This window comes from Orycteropus afer, unplaced genomic scaffold (genome assembly GCF_000298275.1).
Source record: "Orycteropus afer afer isolate SDZICR_OR568_19922 unplaced genomic scaffold, OryAfe1.0 scaffold00185, whole genome shotgun sequence".
Taxonomy (NCBI): domain Eukaryota; kingdom Metazoa; phylum Chordata; class Mammalia; order Tubulidentata; family Orycteropodidae; genus Orycteropus; species Orycteropus afer.
Window position 1 is genome coordinate 531,791 of NW_006921772.1, and position 20,520 is coordinate 552,310.

Genomic DNA, 20,520 nt, shown 5'->3' on the forward strand with positions numbered 1-20,520 from the left:
CAAAATACATTAAATATATATATTTTTTATTTTCAGTGTACTAATGACTGAAATCTAGACACCAATATAATGAGCATTCATGTGATAGAAATTAGTAATTTACTATTTGAAATATATTGAAAAATTAATTACACCGTTAACATAAAATTATTTCCCAGTTGTAAAATATGTATATGGAAGTGTCATTCAGTTTACACATTAAATATCAGACTATTTGTTTTCTATGCAGGCATTAAAAGCACACTTAGGTTATTGTGTAATAAATATTCCATTTTTATATTTTTAAAGTATACCATAATTGAAGGACAATGATGGAAGAGAGTGGAATAGAGACGACACCACCTGGCACTCCTCCACCAAATCCTGCAGGACTGGCTGCTACTGTTATGTCTTCTACACCAGTTCCTTTAGGTACAGGTAGTTCTCTAGCATCTAGTATGTTTTCAGGATATGTAAATACTATTGTCTTTCCTCAAAGTCAATTAAAAAAAGTAATACATATATTAAAACTTTTCTAATGTTTATCAGGGTGAAGGAAAATAGCCTTTATTTTATTTTATTTTCATTTTAGCTCAAAGAAAGGAGATGTATGTTTTGTTTTAGTTAGACTTGTTCCTTATATTCATATTGACTGTAAAATTATCTTTACTGTGAAGACTAAAAATTCTAAAAAACATTTGTTAGCTTTGTCTAGTTTTCTAATGATTTTGTGGTGATTTACCTTATGACTACAGTTTTTGAGCCTTCAGTTTGTAGTTTTTTATGTTCAAATCAGCAGCGACCCCCCCCAAAATGGCTTCACTGATTAAAAATATACCAAAACAAACAAATGAAAAAGGAGAGCTCTATTTATGAACAGTGTTGTAACTTTATGTCTCTAATTGCTTCTTATACATAAAATGGGAATTGATAGTCACATGGAGGAAGTTATAATTTGTTGTATAGTTTAATATATTTGGAAATAATTTTTGAGATATGATCTGTTAAGTTTGAAAATTTTGTAAGAAGAAGGTTATGAAATTGTTTGAAAATGAAGTGAAAAGCATTTCTGATTTTGTGCTTTTTTTCCCCTTCCCTTTTTTTATAGCTGCAACCAGTTCTTTTTCTTCTCCAAATGTATCCTCTGTGCAGTCCTTGCCACCCCATACATATTCTACTCCTCAGCCGTCCCTTCCTCCTGTGAAGCCTTCAGCACCATTACCTTTTGTGTCTCCTTCACCAGTTCCCTCTGTTCCACCACTTGTTACTTCTATACCACCTTCTGTTTCTCCATCAACTGCTACTGTCTTCAACAGTCCTCCTTTATCTCACTTCCCACCTTCAACTTCTATCCCAAGCACTCTTTTATCTACTTCCTCTTCAAGTCCTCCTACATCAGGATTTTCTGTTGGTTCAACTTACGACATTACAAGAGGTCATGCAGGAAGAGCTCCCCAGACACCCCTGATGCCATCATTTTCTGCACCTACAGTAACAGGTAATTCTGTCTTATGAATTCTTTGAATGAAGTGGCTAGGGTTAATTTTTTTTAAAAATAACAACTTTATTGAGATATAATTTACTCATGTGAAGTATACATACAATACAGTTCAGTGGTTTTTCGTATATTCACAGTGTTTTCACTACGGTTAGAACTTTTCATCACTCCAAAAAGAAGCTTGTATCTGTTAGCAGTCACTCTTCCCTTTTCTCTAACTCTCCCCCTTCTATGCAGCCACTAGTTTACTTAATGTTTGTATAAAACCAAAAACCAAATCCAGTGCCCTCGTGTCAGTCCTGACTCGTGATGACTATAGGACAGAGTAGAAGTGCTCCATAGCATTTCTAAAGCTGTGATCTTTACAGAAGTAGACTGCCACATCTTTCTACCATGGAGTGGCTGGTGGCTTCAATCTGCTGACCTTTTGGTTAGCAACCAATTGCCTAACCCCGCTTACTACTAGGACTCCTTTTGTCTATAGACATGTCTATTTGGGACATTCATATGAATGCAGTCATAAAATATGTGGCCTTTTGTATGTAGCTTTTTTCACTTAGCATGTTTTTAAGGTTTATCCATATTGTAGCATGTGTCAGTGCTTTATTCCTTTTTGTGGTGAATAATAGTATATTGCATGGATAACACATTTTTCTTATTCATCAGTTGGTGGACATGTAGGTTGTTTGTATTTTTTGTTCATTATAAATAATGCTGCTACTTGTACAACTGTTTCTTGTACAAGTTTTTGGTGGAGGTATGTTTTCATTTCTCTTGGTTATATACCCATGAGGAGAATTGGTGAGTTGCATTGTAACTGTTTAACCTTTTGAAGAACTGCCAGATTGTATTCTAAAACAACTACACCATTTTACTTTTCCATCAGTAGTATATGAATGTTCTAATTGCTTACATTAATGTTTTATTCTTAATTAATTTCTTTCGTTTCAGAGTTTCTCATGTTTTTGCCACTTCAATTTTAAAAGAAAGCTATTGGAAGCTAGTATATAAGTTTGTTCTTTTTTCCCTTAGAGTGTCAAAAAAATTTCCAAAAATTTATCCTAACATTTCTACACTTTTATAGAAATATATCAAAGTGAAATCTGAGAGTTTTGGGAAGCTTTACTTTAAAAAATTATCAGAACTCCTCACTACAATAAAAATAATAAAAAGTATATGCCCTTTTTAAAAAATTATCAGGATCTGGGGAGAATGGAGTTACTTCTTAATGGATATGGTTTCTGTTGGGTATGATGAGAAATTTTGGAAGTAGGTGGTGGTGATGATTGCACATTATTGTGAACATAATTAATGCCGCTGAATTACACATTTCAAAATGTATAAAGTGGCAAATTTTACCTTGCATTTTATTTACCACACACGTTTTAGGGAAAAGAAGCTGTGTTGTGATTTGTGTTGTCCAACTTTACTTATTCACCTTTGTGGAGAAAACGTACTGCAGAGTATAAGTATTATACCAAAGCTTATGTATATGTGTATTTTCTTTTTGATTTAAAATGGGCTATATGGAGTATGTGTACTAATTGTTAAATGCTTTTATGAGGGGCTGGGATACCTACATTAATTATCTTTATGCATTAAAAAATTTAGAACTATACCTATCAATATCAAGTATTGAATAGGACAAATATGAAATACTTTTTAATGTATATTTTATATTCACTTTTAGGACATTTGGTGTGAGTCTGAAAAAGGAAAGAAGTTTCTTTTTAGAATCTGCTTAATTTGCATAATAAGGTTTGGGTGGTTTTTTGGGTTCATAGCTCTGGCTTGAGATGCTTGAGTATATAATTATTAAGGCTGTGTTGAACTACTCATCTCATATGTTATCTTCCTTTTATAGGAAATGGTTAATAGAATGAATTATGCATATTAAAAATATCTATCATTAAATAGGTATTTTGCCAACTCCTATTACTCAGCAAGCCACCATAACATCTCTGGTGCAGGGAACTGGTAACACATCAGCCATTACTTTCCCAGAGGAACAAGAAGATCCCAGGATTGGTAGAGGTCAGGATGAAGCATCTGCTGGTGGAATCTGGGGTTTTATTAAGGTAAGGAGTAATTACTTTAAAAATTATTTTTAATTTTTTAATTATGAAAGTAATAGATATTCATTAGAAAATTTTGATAATATGAAATGGTTAAGGAAAAAAATAATCATTATTCTTATCATCAATTTTTCATATTTCCTTGCAGTGTTTTCTCTATTCATATTTATGTAGATACACATCCTTTTTAATAATGGTCAGATTGGAGTAGTGACATGCGTGGTCACTATTTTGTGACTTTTGTTTGTTTTTACCTAGCATGATGTCATGAACATTTTCCTAGCCATAAAATATTCTTTAGAAATGTGATTTAAAAACATTTTTTTTTTTTTTCTTTTTTAGGACTACTTTGCCCTACATGCCATTTCATGTGTTTTGCATCTTTTTTCACTCATCTGCATTTCCTAATTACCAATTAGAACTCTAACCAATAAAACTATGATGAGCACTCTTGTATGCAAATCTTTGTGCATCTCTGTTTAATCAAGATTAATTCTTGATGAATGTTGGAGAGTGACCATTTTTTAAATTACTGATATATATTGCTCTCAAGGAAAGTTATACCAAAATACACTGGCACAGCAGCTTGCTCTTGCCAAAACTGGTAATTTGAAACAACCTTTTCTTATTTCGTAGGCAAAAAATAATACCACCTTGTTTTAATTTGCATTTCTTTGCTACTGAATTTTAACATTTTTTAATGTGATTTTTGGCCATTTATATTTTTCTTTTATGAATTCTCTGTTCATGTTCTTTGCCTGGTTTTAAATTGAGATGATTTTCTTAATGATTTGTAAGAGCCCTTGTAAGTGAATATATTTTGCTGTATGCTGTCATATGTTGGCAACTGTCTCCATATTTAGTTTATATTTTAATTTTATTTTGTTTATTTTATGTAAAAAGCTTCTATATTTTTAGCAGTCATATCTATCACTTTTTTTTTCCCATTATATTTTTGTTTATTTTTAGTGTCAAAAAGATTTGCCCACCACAATGTATAAAACTGGTTTTCAGTGTTTTCTTCTAGTTCTTTACTGGCTTAATTTTTGTACATAATAGATTAATGTAGCTGAAGTCTACTTTATTATGTTATATGAGGTAGAAGTCAAACCTAATTTTTTCAAACTAGTTAATTGATTGTTAACACTACCGTATTGAACATCATATCCTTAGTGATTCAATATGTCAGCTTTATCTTAGTTACTAAGTTGTATGTTAAGGTCACTGTCTGGGCTCTATTCTATTCCATTGTCCTTGCATTAGTACCACAGTGGTTTATTGGTGGTGCAGTGGTTAAGGTCTCAACAGCTAACCAAAAGATTGGTGGTTCGAGCCCATCAGCCACTCTGGGGTAGAAAGATATGACAGTCTCATTCTATAAAGATTCACAGCCTTGGAAACTCTCTAGGGCAGTTCTCTGTCCTCTAGTGTCAATATGAATCAGAATAGACTCAAGTGGGCTTTTTTGGTATGTCCATTTATTATGCTAATATTTATTGAAAGCTTACTTTGTGCTGAGATGGGGATGGAGAGTATTAATTGATAAATAAGACAGACAAGTGTGTTCAACTCTTTGCATTTATAAAGTTGTAACAGTATGTGGCTTTATAAGTTTGTAAAATTCTCTTTTCTTAAATTTTTCTTCACTAATCTTACCTTTTGTTTCCTCAGTCAGTTTTGGAATCATTCTACCAGGTTCCCTCCAATATTTTGTTGAGGGTTTATTTCCAGTTTCATTCAGTATATTAAACATTTTCTTAATTCAAACCAAACTCAACTGCCATCAAGTCAGATCCGACTCATAGTGACCCCTCCTTGGGTTTCTGAGGTGGTATCGCTACGGAAGTAGATTGCCCAGTTGTACTTCCGTTTTCTTAATTATTAGGTATCTAATTGATTTACAGTAGTTGGGCTTCATGTATCGGGAGTATGGCTTTTTAAAAAAATTTTTTAATATCTCTCTGTACTACTTATTTTTTAAATAATAATTTATTGTGTTTTCAGTAAAAGTTCACACAACAGATTAGATTCCCATTCAACAGTTTTACACACATTGTTGAGTGACACTGGTTACTTTCTTCACAGTATGTGGACATTCTCATTATTTCTGTTCTGATTGTTCATTTCTAATAATCCAGTGCCCCTGCACCCTTACCTTTTCATATATATATATATATTTAAAGTAACTGTTGACCATTTAGTCTCATATAGATGATTTTTTGAAGGAGTGCAGTACTCACGGATGATATTCTTTATTTTGTGAGCCAATCTGTTTGACTAATAAGGTCACCTCTGGTGGCATAGTGTCTAAGGCTGCTAACCAGAAGGCTGGAGGTTCAAACCCACCATCCACTCCTTGGAAGGAAGGTTGGGCAGTCTACTTCTGTAGTGATACTGCCTTGGAAACCCAAGGAGGGGATGCTATGAGTCAGATATGACTAGACGGCAGTGAATTTTGGTTTTGGTTTGTTTTGGAGTAGTTTAGGTTCAAGGTTTTAAAAAATATCTCAGGGTAGTAGTCTTAGGTATCCTCCAGTCTGAATCAGTCCAGTTAGTCTAGATGTTTTAAGAATTTTAGGTTTTCTTCCATAATTTTCTCCCCTTCTATCAGTATCCGTTTATTATAGCCCTCATCAGAACAATAGTAGTGGTAGCCAGGCAGCACCATTCAGTTTTTCTGGCCTCAGGATAGATGAGGCTATGGTTCTTGTAGATAGTCCTATAGTCCTGTAGACGAGTTTCTTTTCTGCATCTTCGGTTTCCATCTTTCTCTTTTGCTGTAGATAAGTAGAGACCAATAGTTATGTCTTAGATAGCTCCTAGCAAGCTTTAAGACCTCAGACACTATTTTCCAGATTAGGATGTAGACCATAAATTTTATAAACTATATTTTCTAGTTGACTGAATTGTCTCATGAGACTATAGTCCTAAGCCTTCAAACCAGAAAACCAATCAGGGAAGCTATTTGGTAATGTCTAAGAAGTATGCATAATTGTGTCCCTTATGTGCTATATATGTGTGCACACACATACATGCATATACATACACCCACCTATATATATATAAACACATATGCATAACTATGTACATATATGTATATACCCACATGTAGATTTTTTGATTGTTGTTGCAAAGTTAAATATGTCATAGCAATCACCAAAAGTTCCTTTTCTTTGTGTGCATCTTAGTGACATTGTTTGCTTTGGTAAAGCTGTACACATTTGGTGGTCATTCTTCTGGAAGTCCATGGTATATTCATTATTTATGGTATAATCAGAGCATATTCAGTATTTTTTACCAATACCATGAAAAAGTATAACTTGTATTTATGTATTTGTTTTATGCAGGGTGTGGCTGGGAATCCTATGGTGAAATCTGTGCTTGATAAAACCAAACATTCGGTAGAAAGCATGATTACAACGCTGGATCCTGGCATGGCTCCATATATCAGTATGTGCTTATATTATACCAGCATCTGCTAATTTTTTTCAAAGTACACCTGTGTCAACCACTAATTGTAACTTTCAGTTCACTTCCATAGTGGATATATTCAGTGGAAGTATCTGTGATATTCTTGCATTGAGCTAATTGTCTTAGTTTACTGGTATTATTAGTTATCTTTATTTTGGTCACTGTTTTGATCCTCTGGTGCAACTCTAGAGTCAGCCGCAGGGACCTAGGTAAGGGTGGTATGAGAGGTTTCCAACAGGGAGACAAACTTGTCTGTCGGTTTGTCCTACCTTGGTGATGTGTTGATATGAGTTTTGAGGCTGAGCCACTGGTGTTTCAAACCCAGCAGGATGCACATGGTGCACAGGTATCAGCCCAGCTTACAGACTGAGACAGACTAGGAAGAAGGAAGAGGCTGTCTACTTCTCAAAGAATTGGCCAGGGAAAACCTTATGAATAGCATAGAAACACTGTCTGATACATTACCGCACAACTTTATGAGTAGTCCGGTTAGGTTAGAAGGCTCTCAAAATAGGAGTGGGAAAGAGCTGCATCATCTGAGTAAACCCAGCCTTACTCATATGGATAAGGTAAAGCTTTCAAGACCTCCATTTGCTGATGTGGCATCACTCAAATTGAGAAACAGCTGCAAACATCCATTAATAATTGGAACATGGAATGTACAAAGTATGAATCTAGGAAAATTGGAAGTTGTCAAAAATGAAATGGAATGCATAAAGATTGATATCCTCGGCATTAGTGAGCTGAATTGGACTGGTTTTGGCCATTTTGAATCGGACAACCATATGATCTACTGTGCCAGAAATGACAGTTTGAAGAGGAATGGCATGGCATTCATCATCACAAAGGATGTTTCAACATCTGTTCTGAAGTACAATGCTGTCAGTGATAGAATAATATCCATACACCTACAAGGAAGTCCCATTAATATGACTATTATTTAAATTTATGCCTGACACAAGCCATGATATTTTAGTTGCCTCGTATGCATGTGAGAGCTGGACAATGAATAAGGAAGACCGAAGAAGAGTTGATGCTTTTGAGTTGTGCTGGTGAAGAATGCTGAAAGTACCATGGACTGCTAAAAGAACTAACAGATCTGTCCTGGAGGAAGTGCACCCGAAATGCTCCTTGGAAGCAAGAATGGCCAGACTTCGTCTCACTTATTTTGGTCATGTTGTCAGAAGGGACCATTCCCTGGAGAAGGATGTCATGCTTGGTAGGGTGGAGGGTCGATGAGAGAGGGGGAGACCTTCAACGAGATGGATTGACATGGTGGCTGTGATGATGAGCTCAGGTATAGCAGGGATCATGGAGCTGGCGCAGGATCGGGCAGTGTTTCGTTCTGCTGTGCATGGGGTTGCTATGAGTCAGAAACGACTCGACAGCACCTAACAACAACAACAACAGTGCCACTCTAACAGAAAATACCACAAACAGGGGGCTTGAACAAACAGGGATTTATTCTCTTATGGATTTGGAGGCTAGAAGTTTGAGTTTAAAGTGCCAGCTCTAGGGGCTGGGTGAGGGCCCCTTGACCTTGGGCTTTAGCTCTGGCTCTTGTTCCTGGCCCACTGAAGCCAGAGGCTTCTCTTGACTCAGAGGACTGCTGGCTGCTGAGGGTGACAAAACCCAAGGTCGACAAGTAAAATGGCACAGTCCCAAAATTTTCAGGCAATATGGCAGGCCACTAATTCAGTTCATTAACAGTCCCAAGTTTAGCAGACAATATGTCAGGCCACTGAGATCAAGACTCAGCTACAATCAGGATTTAAGCATGCGCAAAAGCTCAGAGACCTTTCTCAACGTTTCTCCTTATATACTACAAGCAGACCACATCCCTAAGGTAGCTACTCTGCTGCTCCAGTAGATTATATGATGGAGTTGATTACCATTTTCTTCATGGGGAATTAACTACATCCAGCTGCCCAGCCACTCAAAACCAGGCCCAGCCAAATTGACACACAACTTAACTACCACACTCACAATTAAATTCATCTCATAGTTTCTATTTAGAGAGCTCACACTTACCCTTGCCTATCTGGGAGTGTAGCATTTCACAAGTTGTGGGAGCCACATGTTTCTTTCAGTTGCTGCAGTTCCAGCAACTGATGCTGTATTATCTGGGCAAGGAATGATCCTTGTGCTTTAAGAAACCTTAGCTCAACCCGATTGAGTTCCTTTTTTATTCTTTTTTTCCCCTGTAGAACTACCCATTTGCTAATTTTGTGTCAAGCACAGCCTGAATGGGAAGAGTTAGGGCCAAACCAAAAAATTCCAAACTCATTGCTGTTGAGTTATTTCTGACTCACAGCAACTGTGTAGGGTAGAGTAGAACTGCTAGTAGGGTTTCCAAGGCTGTAAATCTTTACAGAAGCAGACTACTTCATCTTTCTCTTGTGGAGCAGCTGGTGGGTTTGAACCCCCAGCCTTTTGTTTAGCAGCTGAATATGTTAACTGCTATACCATCAAAGCTCCTTCATTTTAGTGCCAGTGTCTTGAAAATCAATCAAGTAGTGAGTGTGATCTCTACAGAGTTGTAGATAGAAACAGCTAGAAAACAAAAGGAAAATGCAAATGTTTTCAGGGCATACATGAATGAGGAAGACCGAAGAAGAATTAACACCTTTGAATTATGGTGCTGGCAAAGAGTACTAAACATACCGTGAACTGCTGGAAGAATGAACAAATCTGTCTTGGAAGAAGTACAGCCAGAATGTTCTTAGAAATGAGGATGAGACTTTGATTTATATACTTCACATATGTTATCAGGAGGGACCAGTCCCTGAAGAAGGACATCATGTTAGGTAAAATAGAGGAAAAGAGAAAGATCCTCAGTGAGAGGGCCTGGCTCTGCAGCAGTGGGCTCAAACACAGCAGCAGTTGTTGGGATGGCACAGGACTGGACAGTGTTTTTTTTCTGTTGGACGTGGAATTGCTGTCATTCAGAACCAGCTCGACAGCACCTAACAACAGCAGTGCTTTAGCGGTGTCACTGACCAGTCATTAGTAAGCCTACAGAAGACAACAACTTAGAGGCCAAAGCTGTTGACTGGGTACATGCACCGGAATTTAATTTGCAGTAAAAAACTAACAGTATTTACTTATCTTGGCTATGTTGATAGTTTGCCATCTAGTAAATGTTGATGACAAGATCCAACAATGATAAGTGCCATTTATTAAATGTTTGGTCTGCCAGGCACTATTTCTCACAAGAACTCTGCAAGGTAGAAATTATTTTCCCTCAAGTTTTAGATGAGGAATGTGTGTTCAGAGAAATTTATTATGCTAGGTCACATAGTTTTGTGGATCTAGATTAAACCCATGTCCATTTCTGTTATTCTTGACCACTTTGTCTCCTTCAAGTAGAAAATTGAATAAGCAATTAAATCAGCTGAATTCTGTTTTGTTTTTGTAACTGTCCAAAGGATTCATAAATTAGACTCTACCATGTATTGATTTCATGTATTCGTAATAATCACATTTGACATATCTAATAAGTACATCATAAGTATTCTTTTGCCACAAGTATGTATTTTGAATGAAGGTAGGAAAGCAATTAAAATTTATGGAACTCTTGCTGTTTTAATAGGTACTGTGTTAGACTTTGAAAGCAATTATTTACTCCTTAGAGCCAGACGAAGAAACAAGCTCAGTGATTTCGCAAGGTAGCAAAGCTAGTAAATTATAAAGCCAGGATTCAAACCCAGGACTAACTGCTTCTCAAGCCAGTATTCTCTCACAATAAGAAAAAGGCATAAAACCAAGGAAAAAAATATAAATGACATTTCTTTTATTAACAAATATTTGTTTATAATAGCATATAATCTTAGTTTTAAAAAAGTAATAAAACGGTGAAAAAGCTGACACTTCATTGATAGCAGTAGAAGCAAGACCATTCTGATGTAACTGAAAACCCTGGTGGCGTAGTGCCTAAGGTACTTGACTGCTAACTGGAAGGCTGGCAGTTCAAACCCACCAGCCACTCCTTGGAAGGAAGATTGGGCAATCTACTTCTGTAGTGATACCGCTTCAGAAATCCAAGGAGAGGTCGCTATGAGTCTAGAACTCAAAATAAAATGAAGTATTTTTATGCAAATATTATAAAAATTTCTTAATTTAACAATCTCAGATATATCAAGAATGCATAAGAAGTGTTAGAAATGGATTTAACACAGTTTGACTTTTTACACTCTTTTCATCAGTTTTCCTGTTGTTATGTTTGGTTTTGTGAGGTTAGTAATAATTATTAGCATGTGCTATGGTAGTAATTATGAGAATTTGGTGATTTGAATTTGGAATTGACATTTTCTTCTGGTCTTTGTAGAATCTGGAGGTGAACTGGATATTGTAGTGACCTCAAATAAGGAAGTAAAAGTTGCTGCTGTCCGAGATGCCTTCCAGGAGGTCTTTGGCTTAGCTGTGGTGGTTGGGGAGGCTGGACAGTCCAACATTGCACCACAACCGGTGGGCTATGCAGCTGGATTAAAAGTGAGTGATAGAATACCTTTTATATGATAGGGAAACTGGCAGTTAATGTTTTTCATAATTCTGATAGTAATCCTGTGCTTTATATGGAGTTAATGGGTTTTTACATACTAAAATAATGACTGACTTTGTTTTTTAGATAAACAACTCTATAGTTTTGTGAATATGTAAGTGGGGTTTTAAGTTAGAGAAACCTGCAATGGATTTTGTTTATTAGGGGGCAGGGGGACAAACACATGCAGAGAGCACAAAGAGAGTAACTGGTCTCTTAACAGTATTACTGTTCAACTAATTAACATTCAATTCAGTTACTGAGATAATGTACTCAATAATGTTGTACTCAAATAATACACTCAGTAATAATATACTCTAATAATAATATTCCTTGAATCCCAAAATCTTTAACTATTACCGCTTTTAACAATATTTTACACTTACTTATTTCCTCATAGTTTGGGAGTTCTCTTATACATTTGGAAATTTCCTTGGTAGTAATGGGGTAGTAATAGTAGCTCTGGTGGTGTAGTGGATAAGGCACTTGACTGCTAACCGGTAGGTCAGCAGTTCAAACCCACCAGCTGCTTTGTGGAAGCCAGACTGGGTGATCTACTTCCATAAAGATTTACAGCCTCATAAACCCAATGGGGGTCGCTATGAGTTGGAAACAACTCAGTGAAAGTGAGTTCGGTTTGGTGTTTTGGTTCAATGGGGTCTGGAAGCTGGCTGACCCAACAAGCTATGGTATCCCTTTTCCCTTGTACTTGGTAAGGGAATTGGATATCCATTCAAAAAATGATTTTTTAAAAGCTTACTTTCTTTGATATTTCCCCCTTTCTGTTTTTTTTTTTTTTTTTTTTTAAACTTCCTTGCCATAATGACTTGGCCACCTGGCACCATACAGGCTTAATGCTTGTATGTAACTACAGTTCTCCTTGCTCTTACCAACATATAGAGACTTACTAAATCACGTTCCCAATAACAACTGACTTGCAAAAGGAAGACACTGTCTTAGTTTTTCCATTATAAGGGAAGAGGATTTTGAGACTCAGTTTGTAGGTAATTTCTGTGTACTAGAGAGAGATCATAGAAATGACTTACTTTGAAAAGAAATTTTATACTCACACTCCTACCACATCTTAATCACATGATTATCCTTCAGCGTCCCATACTTTGTCTACTGGCCTATTGCTTCTACCCTGCAATCCCCTTACTGGTATACTAGATCTAATCATTTTAGTCCACATAGTGTAAAAGTTCCAGCAGTTCTTTCCACTTGTCTCTATTTTTCCTCTATATTGTTGTATTGTTCCCATCAACACACAAGAACAAAGAACATTTGATCAGCATATATCGTCCCCACTTTAAAAAAGCAAAGCAAAAAGCCAGAAATTAACCTTATTTCCCTATTGTCTGCCACCATTTTTTTTTCCTACAGTAAAACAATTCCAGAGAGTTGCTAACACTCTGCCCCTAGTTTTTCTTTGCATATTCTCTTAAACCTACCTCAATAGGCTTTCACCCTCACTAAACTGAGAATGCTTTTCAAGTTCACCAGTGTTCTCCATCTTACACCTAAACCAAAACCAAACCCACTGCCATCGAATCTATTTCCACTTATAGTGACCCCCTTTGGGTTTCCAAATGGTAAATCTTTATAGAAATAGATTGCCCAATCTTCCTTCTGCGGAATAACTGGTGGGTTTGAACTAACCACCTTCAGGTTAGGCCCTACGCCACCATAGCTCCTTATCTTATCCCTCTTAATTAGCTTTTCAGAAAGTTGATAATTCACTCTTTTTCAAATGTTTTCTTCCTTGCCTTCCAGGAAACCACACTTGTGGTGGCTTTTTTTTTTTTTTTTTAACCTCACTGATTTCTTCTTTTGAGCTTCCTTTTCTGGTTCCTTCTCTTTTCCATGACCTCCTAATGGTCTCCTCTTTGTCTGTATTTACTCCTTTGGCAGCCTCATACATTCCCATGGCTTTAAATGCCATTTGTATGCTGACGATTGCAAAATTATATCTCCAACCGACACCTCTTTTGTAAACTCTAGATTAAATATGTCTATTTAATATCTTCAAACTTAGTATGTCTAGAACTGAACTCCTTTTTTCCCTCCAAACCTTCTTTGCCGCAATTGATGGCAGTTCCGATTTTCATGTTTTCAGACAAAAAGCTTTGGTGTCATCCCTGACTTTTTTTATCATTACTTGTATATCATCCATCAAGAAATCTCATTTCCTGTACTTTCAAAATACATCCAGAATCGACCCCTTCTTACTATCTTCACTTTTAGCATCTTAGTTCGAGTCACCATAATCTTTTGCTGGAATCTGCCATCATTGCTTGATAGGTCATCCAGCTTCTGTTCTACCCTTGAAGCCCTATGGACTGTTTTAAGCACAGCAGGCAGGGTAATCCTATTAAAACAGATCAAACCATATCACTCTTCTTTTAGAACTTATATTTCACTTAGTGTAAAAACAAAATTCCTTACAATGGCCTCCAGTGTCTTATGTAATTTAATTGATGTGGCCTTCTGCTACTTCTCTGACTTTATCTCCTACTAGTCTTTGCCCTTGCTAATTTAACCCCAGCCATACTGGCTTCCTTGCAGTTCTTCGAATATGTCTGGTATGTTGCTCTCACCTTTGGACCTTTTTGCTATTTTTTTTTAACCTGTGTTTGGAACACTCTTTCCTCAGTGATCTACTAAGTTAACTATCTGATTCCTTCAAGTCTTCACTCAAATCTTGCCTTCTCACTGAGGCCTGTCTTGACTAACCTATTTAATACCAGTCTGTACCTACCTACCCTGCAAATTGTTCTCTCATATCATCCTCTTTTTTTTTTCTGACTGCACCCCTCAGCACCTTTAATGTACTATATAATAATGTACTTCTATATTGTTTTTATTATTTTTTAATGCTGCTTCATACTGGGATTAAGTTCCATGAGAGCAGGAGTCTGTTTCATTCACTAATGTGAACTCTTAGAATAGTGGTTGGTGTATAGTAGTGCTCAGTAGATATTGGATCAATGGCTGCATGATCCCTGAATGTATATGTCCTTTTTATAAAATAAAACCTGTCATCTTTTTTTCCTTCTGGCATTATCACTCTAATAATCACACAAAGTGCTTGTGCCAGCTAGTCTTGCCATTTGTTGTCCTAATATATAGTTTTATTGTTTTTAGCCCTAGTCTTAGTCTTGCATCTTTACTCTCTGCTTGAACAATTTCTCTTAGAAAGATCAGCACGAGGCCAGTCCCCATGAGATGGAGGTCAAAGATGTCCCAAATGTCCAAACTACCATGCCACTCCATCATTTCAGACATTAACACCTCCTCCTCCTCCCAGTAATTTCCCCAGTCTTAGGGTTCTGTATTTCACTGTAACGCCTCACAGAACTCATAGACACCCAAGGGTTCGTCTCACGTAGTAATGGTGGAGGCTGGCAGGCTGGCGTGTCCCGGGTCCGTGAGTAGGTCTGGTGGATCTTCCCAACTCTCGGGGTTTGATGAACCTCGATCAGCAGATCAGATGACGGCTGCTGTCTCAAATCCAGGGGTGAGATGAGGATGATCCAAGACAGAAAGCCGGAGCAAGAGGAGGACGAATCTTCCCAGGAGATTCGTAGGTATACCCTCAAGGAAGCTAAGGGTGGTGATTTGAATTATACCCTCCAGCAGGGCAGGACTCAAGATACATTCCACCTGTGTTGCCCCTACAGAATTAATCTAAATCCCATCACAGAGTCGATTGCCAGTCATTATAGGGAATGACTACTACCAGCTGCCCAGCCAAGTTGATACCTTACCTTAACTACCACACCACCCCGAATAGGCATGGATAATGGGATTTACAAAACATCACAGAATGGAGGACAATGGCTAGAAGGGCCACATCAAGCAATTCACTGCACTCTCTTACCTTGCTTTCTCTTACCTGATCTACCACTTGTCAGTCTGTTGTACTGTGGTGGTTTGTGTATTGCTGTGATGCTGGAAGCTCTGTCACCAGTATTTCAAATACCAGCAAGGTCACCCATGATGGATAGCTATCAGCAGAGCTTCAAGACTAAGACAGACTAGCAAGAAGAAAGAGGTAGTCCACTTCTGAAAAAAAAAGAGACCACTGAAAACCTTATGAATGGTAGGGAAACTGATACAGTGCTGGAAGATGAGCGCCTTGGGTTTCAGGCCACTCAGAATACAACTGGGGTGCAACCTTAATGATGTGCATACAGTGAAGCTTTCGGACCTTCATTTGCTGCTGTGTCATGACTCAAAATGGGAAGAAACAACTGCAAACATCCTTTAATAATCAGAACATAGAATGTACAAAGTATGTGTCTAGGAAAATTGGATGTTGTCAAAAATGAAAGGGAACACATGAAGATATCCAAAGTATTAGTGAGCTTAAGTCGATTGGTATTGGCCATTTTAAATCAGATAGTCATATGGTCTGGTATGCCAGGAATGACAAACTGGAGAGGAATAACATCACATTTCTCATCAAAAAGTACATTTCAGCATCCATCCTGAAGTATAGTGCTGTGCAAAACCAAAATAAACTCATTGCCATCAAGTTGATTCTGACTTAGCAATCCTACATTGGGTTGGTTTCCAAGACTGTAAACTTTTACAGAAGTAGCCTGTCTCATCTTTCTTCTGTGGAGCAGCTGGTGGTTCACCACTGACCTTTTGGTTAGCAGCCAAATGCCTTAACCACAACACCACTAGAGCTCCTTACAATGTGGTCAGTGATAGGATAATATCTATACTTCTACATAGAGGACCAGTTAATACTACTTTTACTCAAATTTATACACTAACTACTGAAACAAAAGATGAAGAAATTTAAAATTTTTACCAACTTCTGCAGTCTGAAACTGACCAAACATGCAATCAAGGAGCACTGGTAATTGCTGGTAGTTGGAAGACTAAAGTTGGAAACAAAGAAGAATCATTAGTACTTGGAAAATATGGCCTTGGTGGTAGAAATGACACCAGAGGTTGCATTATGGACTTTTGTAAGACTGACGACTTATTCGTCGCAAATACCTTTTTCATCAAGATAAACAAAGACTATATACGTTAATTTGGGCACATGGAATATTTAGGAATAAAATTGACTGCGTCTGTGGAAAAGAGACCATGGAGAAGCTCAGTGTCATCAGTTAGAACAGGACCAAAGGCCAACTGAAACAAACCATCTCTTGCTCATAAGCAAGTTCAAATTGAAGCTGAAGAAAATTAAAATAATAGAACCCTGAGTATATCCCATCTGAATTTAGAGACCATCTGAGGAATAGTTTTGAGACACTGAACACCAGTGGCTGAAGACCAGACGATTGTGGGATGACATCAAGAACACCATGCAGGAAGAAAACAAAATTTCATTAAAAACATGGGAAATATAGAAAAGACCAAAATGGATATCACAAGAGACTCTAAAACTTGCTCTTGAATGAAGAGTAGCTAAAGTGAATGGAAGAAATGATGAAATTGTTGTTGTTGATGTTATGTGCCATTGAGTCAGACCCAACTCATAGCGACCCCTCCTTGGGTTTCCGAGCCAGTATCACTACGGAAGTAGATTACCCACCCTTCCTTCAGAGGAGTGGCTGGTGGGTTTGAACTGCCACCTTTCTGGTTAGCAGTCAAGTGCCTTAGGCACTACACTATCAGAGCTCCTAAGTGATGAAATAGAAGACTTTAAAAGATTTCAAAAGGCAGCGTAAGAAGACAGAGTAAAGGAGTATAATGAAATGTGCAAAGACCTAGAGTTAGAAAACCAACAGGGAAGAACATGCTTGCCATTACTCAAGCTGAAAGAACTGAAGAAAAAAAATCAAGCCTTGAGTTGCAATATTGAAAGATTTTATGGGAAAATATTGAATGATACAGAATAAGTGTCAATAGAAGATAGAAGGAATACATAGAGTCACTGTACCAAAAAGAATTGATCAACCTTCATCTATTTCAGGAGGTGGCATGTGATCAAGAACCAATGGTATTGAAAGAACTCCAGGCTTCAATGAAGGAATTGGCGAGAAAGAAGGCTTCAGGAATTGATGAGAAACAAGGCTTCAGGAATTGATGGAATACCCATTGAGATGTTTCAGCAAATGTGTGCAATGCTGCAAGCACTGATTCATTTATACCAAGAGATTTGGAAGACAGCTACCTGGCCAACCGACTGGAAGAGATCCATATTTGTGCCCATTCTAAAGAGAGGTGATCCAACAGAATGCAAAAATTATTGAAAAATATCATTAATTTCATGGCTAAGTAAAATTTTGCTTAAAATAATTTGAAAATGGTTGCAGTCAGATGGATCTTGGCTGAAAGCAGAGAATACCAGAAAGATTCCCTGTGTTTTATTGACCTTGCAAAGGCATGCAACCGTGTGGATCATAACGAAGCATGAATAACATTGCAAAGAATGGGAATTCCAGAACACTTAACTGTGCTCATCAGGAACCTGTACATCAATTAAGAGGCACTTGTTTGAACAGACTAAGGGGATAGTGCATGGTTTAAAATTAGGAAATGTGTGTGTCAGGGCTCTATCCTTTTGCTGTACTTAATTCAATCTGTATGCTGAGCAGATAATCTATGAAGCTGGACTGCATGAAGAAGAACACATCAGGATTAAAGGAAGACTCACTAACAACCTGCAATATGCAGATGACACAGCCTTGCTTGCTGAAAGTGAAGAAGACTTGAAGCACTTACTGATGAAGATCAAATTCTACAGCCTACAGTTTGGTTTACATTTCAATGTAAAGACAACAGAGATCTTCACTACTGAACCATTAAGCAATATCATGATAAATGGAGAAAAGATTGAAATTGTCAAGGATTTCGTTTTACTTGGATCCACAATTAATGCCCACAGAAGTAGCAGTCAGGAAATCAAGTGATACATTGCATTAGGCAAATGTACTGGAAAACACCTCTTTAAAGTGTTAAAGAGCAAAGATGTCACTTTGAGGACTAACAGGCCTGACCAAAGCCATGGTATTTTCAGTTGCCTCAAATGCATGTGAAAGGTGGACAATGAATAAGGAAGACTTCAGAGGAATTGATGCATTTAAATTGTGGTGTTGAAGAATGTTGAATATATTATCGTTGACTGTCAGAAGAAGGAACAAATTTGTGGAAGAAGTGCAGTTGGAAGCTCCTTAGAAGTGAGGATGGCCAGATTTTGTCTCTTGTACTTTGGTCATGTTATCAAGAGGGACCATTCCTTGAAGAAGTATATCATGCCTGGCAAAGTAGAGTCAGCAAAAAGGGGGTAGATCTTCAACAAGATGGATTGACACAGTGGCCGCAACAGTAAGCTCAAGCATGGCGATGATTGTGGGTATGGCACAGGACTGGGCGTTGTTTGTTCTGTTGTACGTGGGATCACTGTGGGTCAAAACCGACTCAAGGGTACCCAACAACAATCTCTTGTTTGGTACACTGCTACAGCCTTTGTATCTAGTTTTCCTTTAGCAGTGAATGGAGTATACTACTGAGTAAGAGGAAATTGAATACCAATTTTATTATGAATTGCTGAATAAATACTGCTTGAATAAGTGATGGTCATAATAGTTTTGGACTGTCCTTTTTTTAAATACTGGTCAAAAACAGTGTTTTAATATTCCATCAGTGGATAATAGTATGCAAAAAGGTGTTCTTTAAAATGAATATCTAGCAGTCTCATCTAGATGTATTTGTGTGAAACCTGGAATAGCATGTTGTTGGTGGTGGTGTTATGTGCTGTTGAGTCAGACCTGACTCATAGTGACCCCTCCTTGGGTTTCCGAGGCATTGTCACCATGGAAGTCAATTGCCCCATCTTCCTTCCAACTTTTTAAAATTTATGGTCTACTTCTTCAAGTAAGCAGCCTAATATGGAAGGCAAAATTGAAAACAGGAAGGTTCTGTTTTGAATTTTAGTTTAACAACCTATCAGTTGAGTCTTTTGAGAAGAATGGAGATTTTTCCCTTAACAGAGCTTACCAGTTGCTATACCTTGACCGTACCTTTACAGTGAAACAGTGGTCTTCATACTAGTTTATCAGTGCCCTTGGTGATAGACAAAGATTTTACAAATGTAAATAGATTCAGGTAGTTTCAAGGGGCCCACCTTCCAATTTCTTAACTTCTGTACATATTCTTCCCTAAAATTGAACTACCTAAATGCATGCTTTCAATTGAGGCAACATGTTCGTTCTCCTTTCCCATCTTTTCATTTCCCTGTTCTTCCACTTTAGAAAAAAAAGACTTACCCCTCACTCATTGAAATCTTACTGTGGCACATTGGGTTAGCATATAAAATGCTCCTGAGCATCATTTAAAGGGACAAGATGGAATACTGTTTTAGATGTTGAGAAAGTAAGTGATGTAATGACTAAGTAACATTCTTTTACAAGTCATTCTTTTCCATCATCATTCTTCTGAATCCCTTGTAACTGGTTTCCCATTTTTATTTTCAACAATGTTGAAAAAGAACCAGAGAGAGTTGTCAGGTAATATAGATCATTATTATTTTGAACATAGATCATCATGTGATTTTTATGGCATATAACTCAAAGAATTTCAAAGACTTTATTGATACTGCTCTGACAATTTTTTTTTTTACTCACATCTATTTATTTATATAAACAAGGTTTTTCTTCTATAAACATGAGCCCTGAGTTGCAAATGTGATTTGCAATGGCTACTAATCTAAAAGTTGGTGGTTTGAACCCACCCAGTGGTGAAGCAAAGAAAGGCCTGGTGATCTTCCAATAAGATTACATGCAAGAAAACCCAGTGTTGCAGTTCTTCTCTGTAACATAGGTTGTCATGAGTTGGAATTGACTTGATGGCAACAGATTTGTTTTTTTTCTTTTTTTTTTAAATATATATTGTTTGGGAGTTCTGGTAGCATAGTGCCTAAGGCACTTGACTGCTAACCAGAAGGCTGGTGGTTCAAACCCACCAGCCACTCCTCAGAAGGAAGATGGGGC

At 37.2% G+C, this 20,520-nt stretch overlaps 1 protein-coding gene across 1 annotated transcript in view; it reads left to right on the forward strand.

Annotated features, from left to right (window-relative positions):
• The first annotated feature begins 308 nt into the window (after positions 1 to 308).
• PRRC1 (proline rich coiled-coil 1) overlaps positions 309 to 20,520 on the forward strand; it is a 56,695-nt gene continuing 36,483 nt past the window's right edge. Inside the window, exons 1-5 of the mRNA XM_007947453.2 lie at positions 309 to 411; positions 1,088 to 1,477; positions 3,395 to 3,555; positions 6,900 to 7,002; positions 11,351 to 11,514. Coding sequence (XP_007945644.1) covers positions 309 to 411; positions 1,088 to 1,477; positions 3,395 to 3,555; positions 6,900 to 7,002; positions 11,351 to 11,514 — 921 coding nt within the window. The remainder of the gene's footprint in view (positions 412 to 1,087; positions 1,478 to 3,394; positions 3,556 to 6,899; positions 7,003 to 11,350; positions 11,515 to 20,520) is intronic.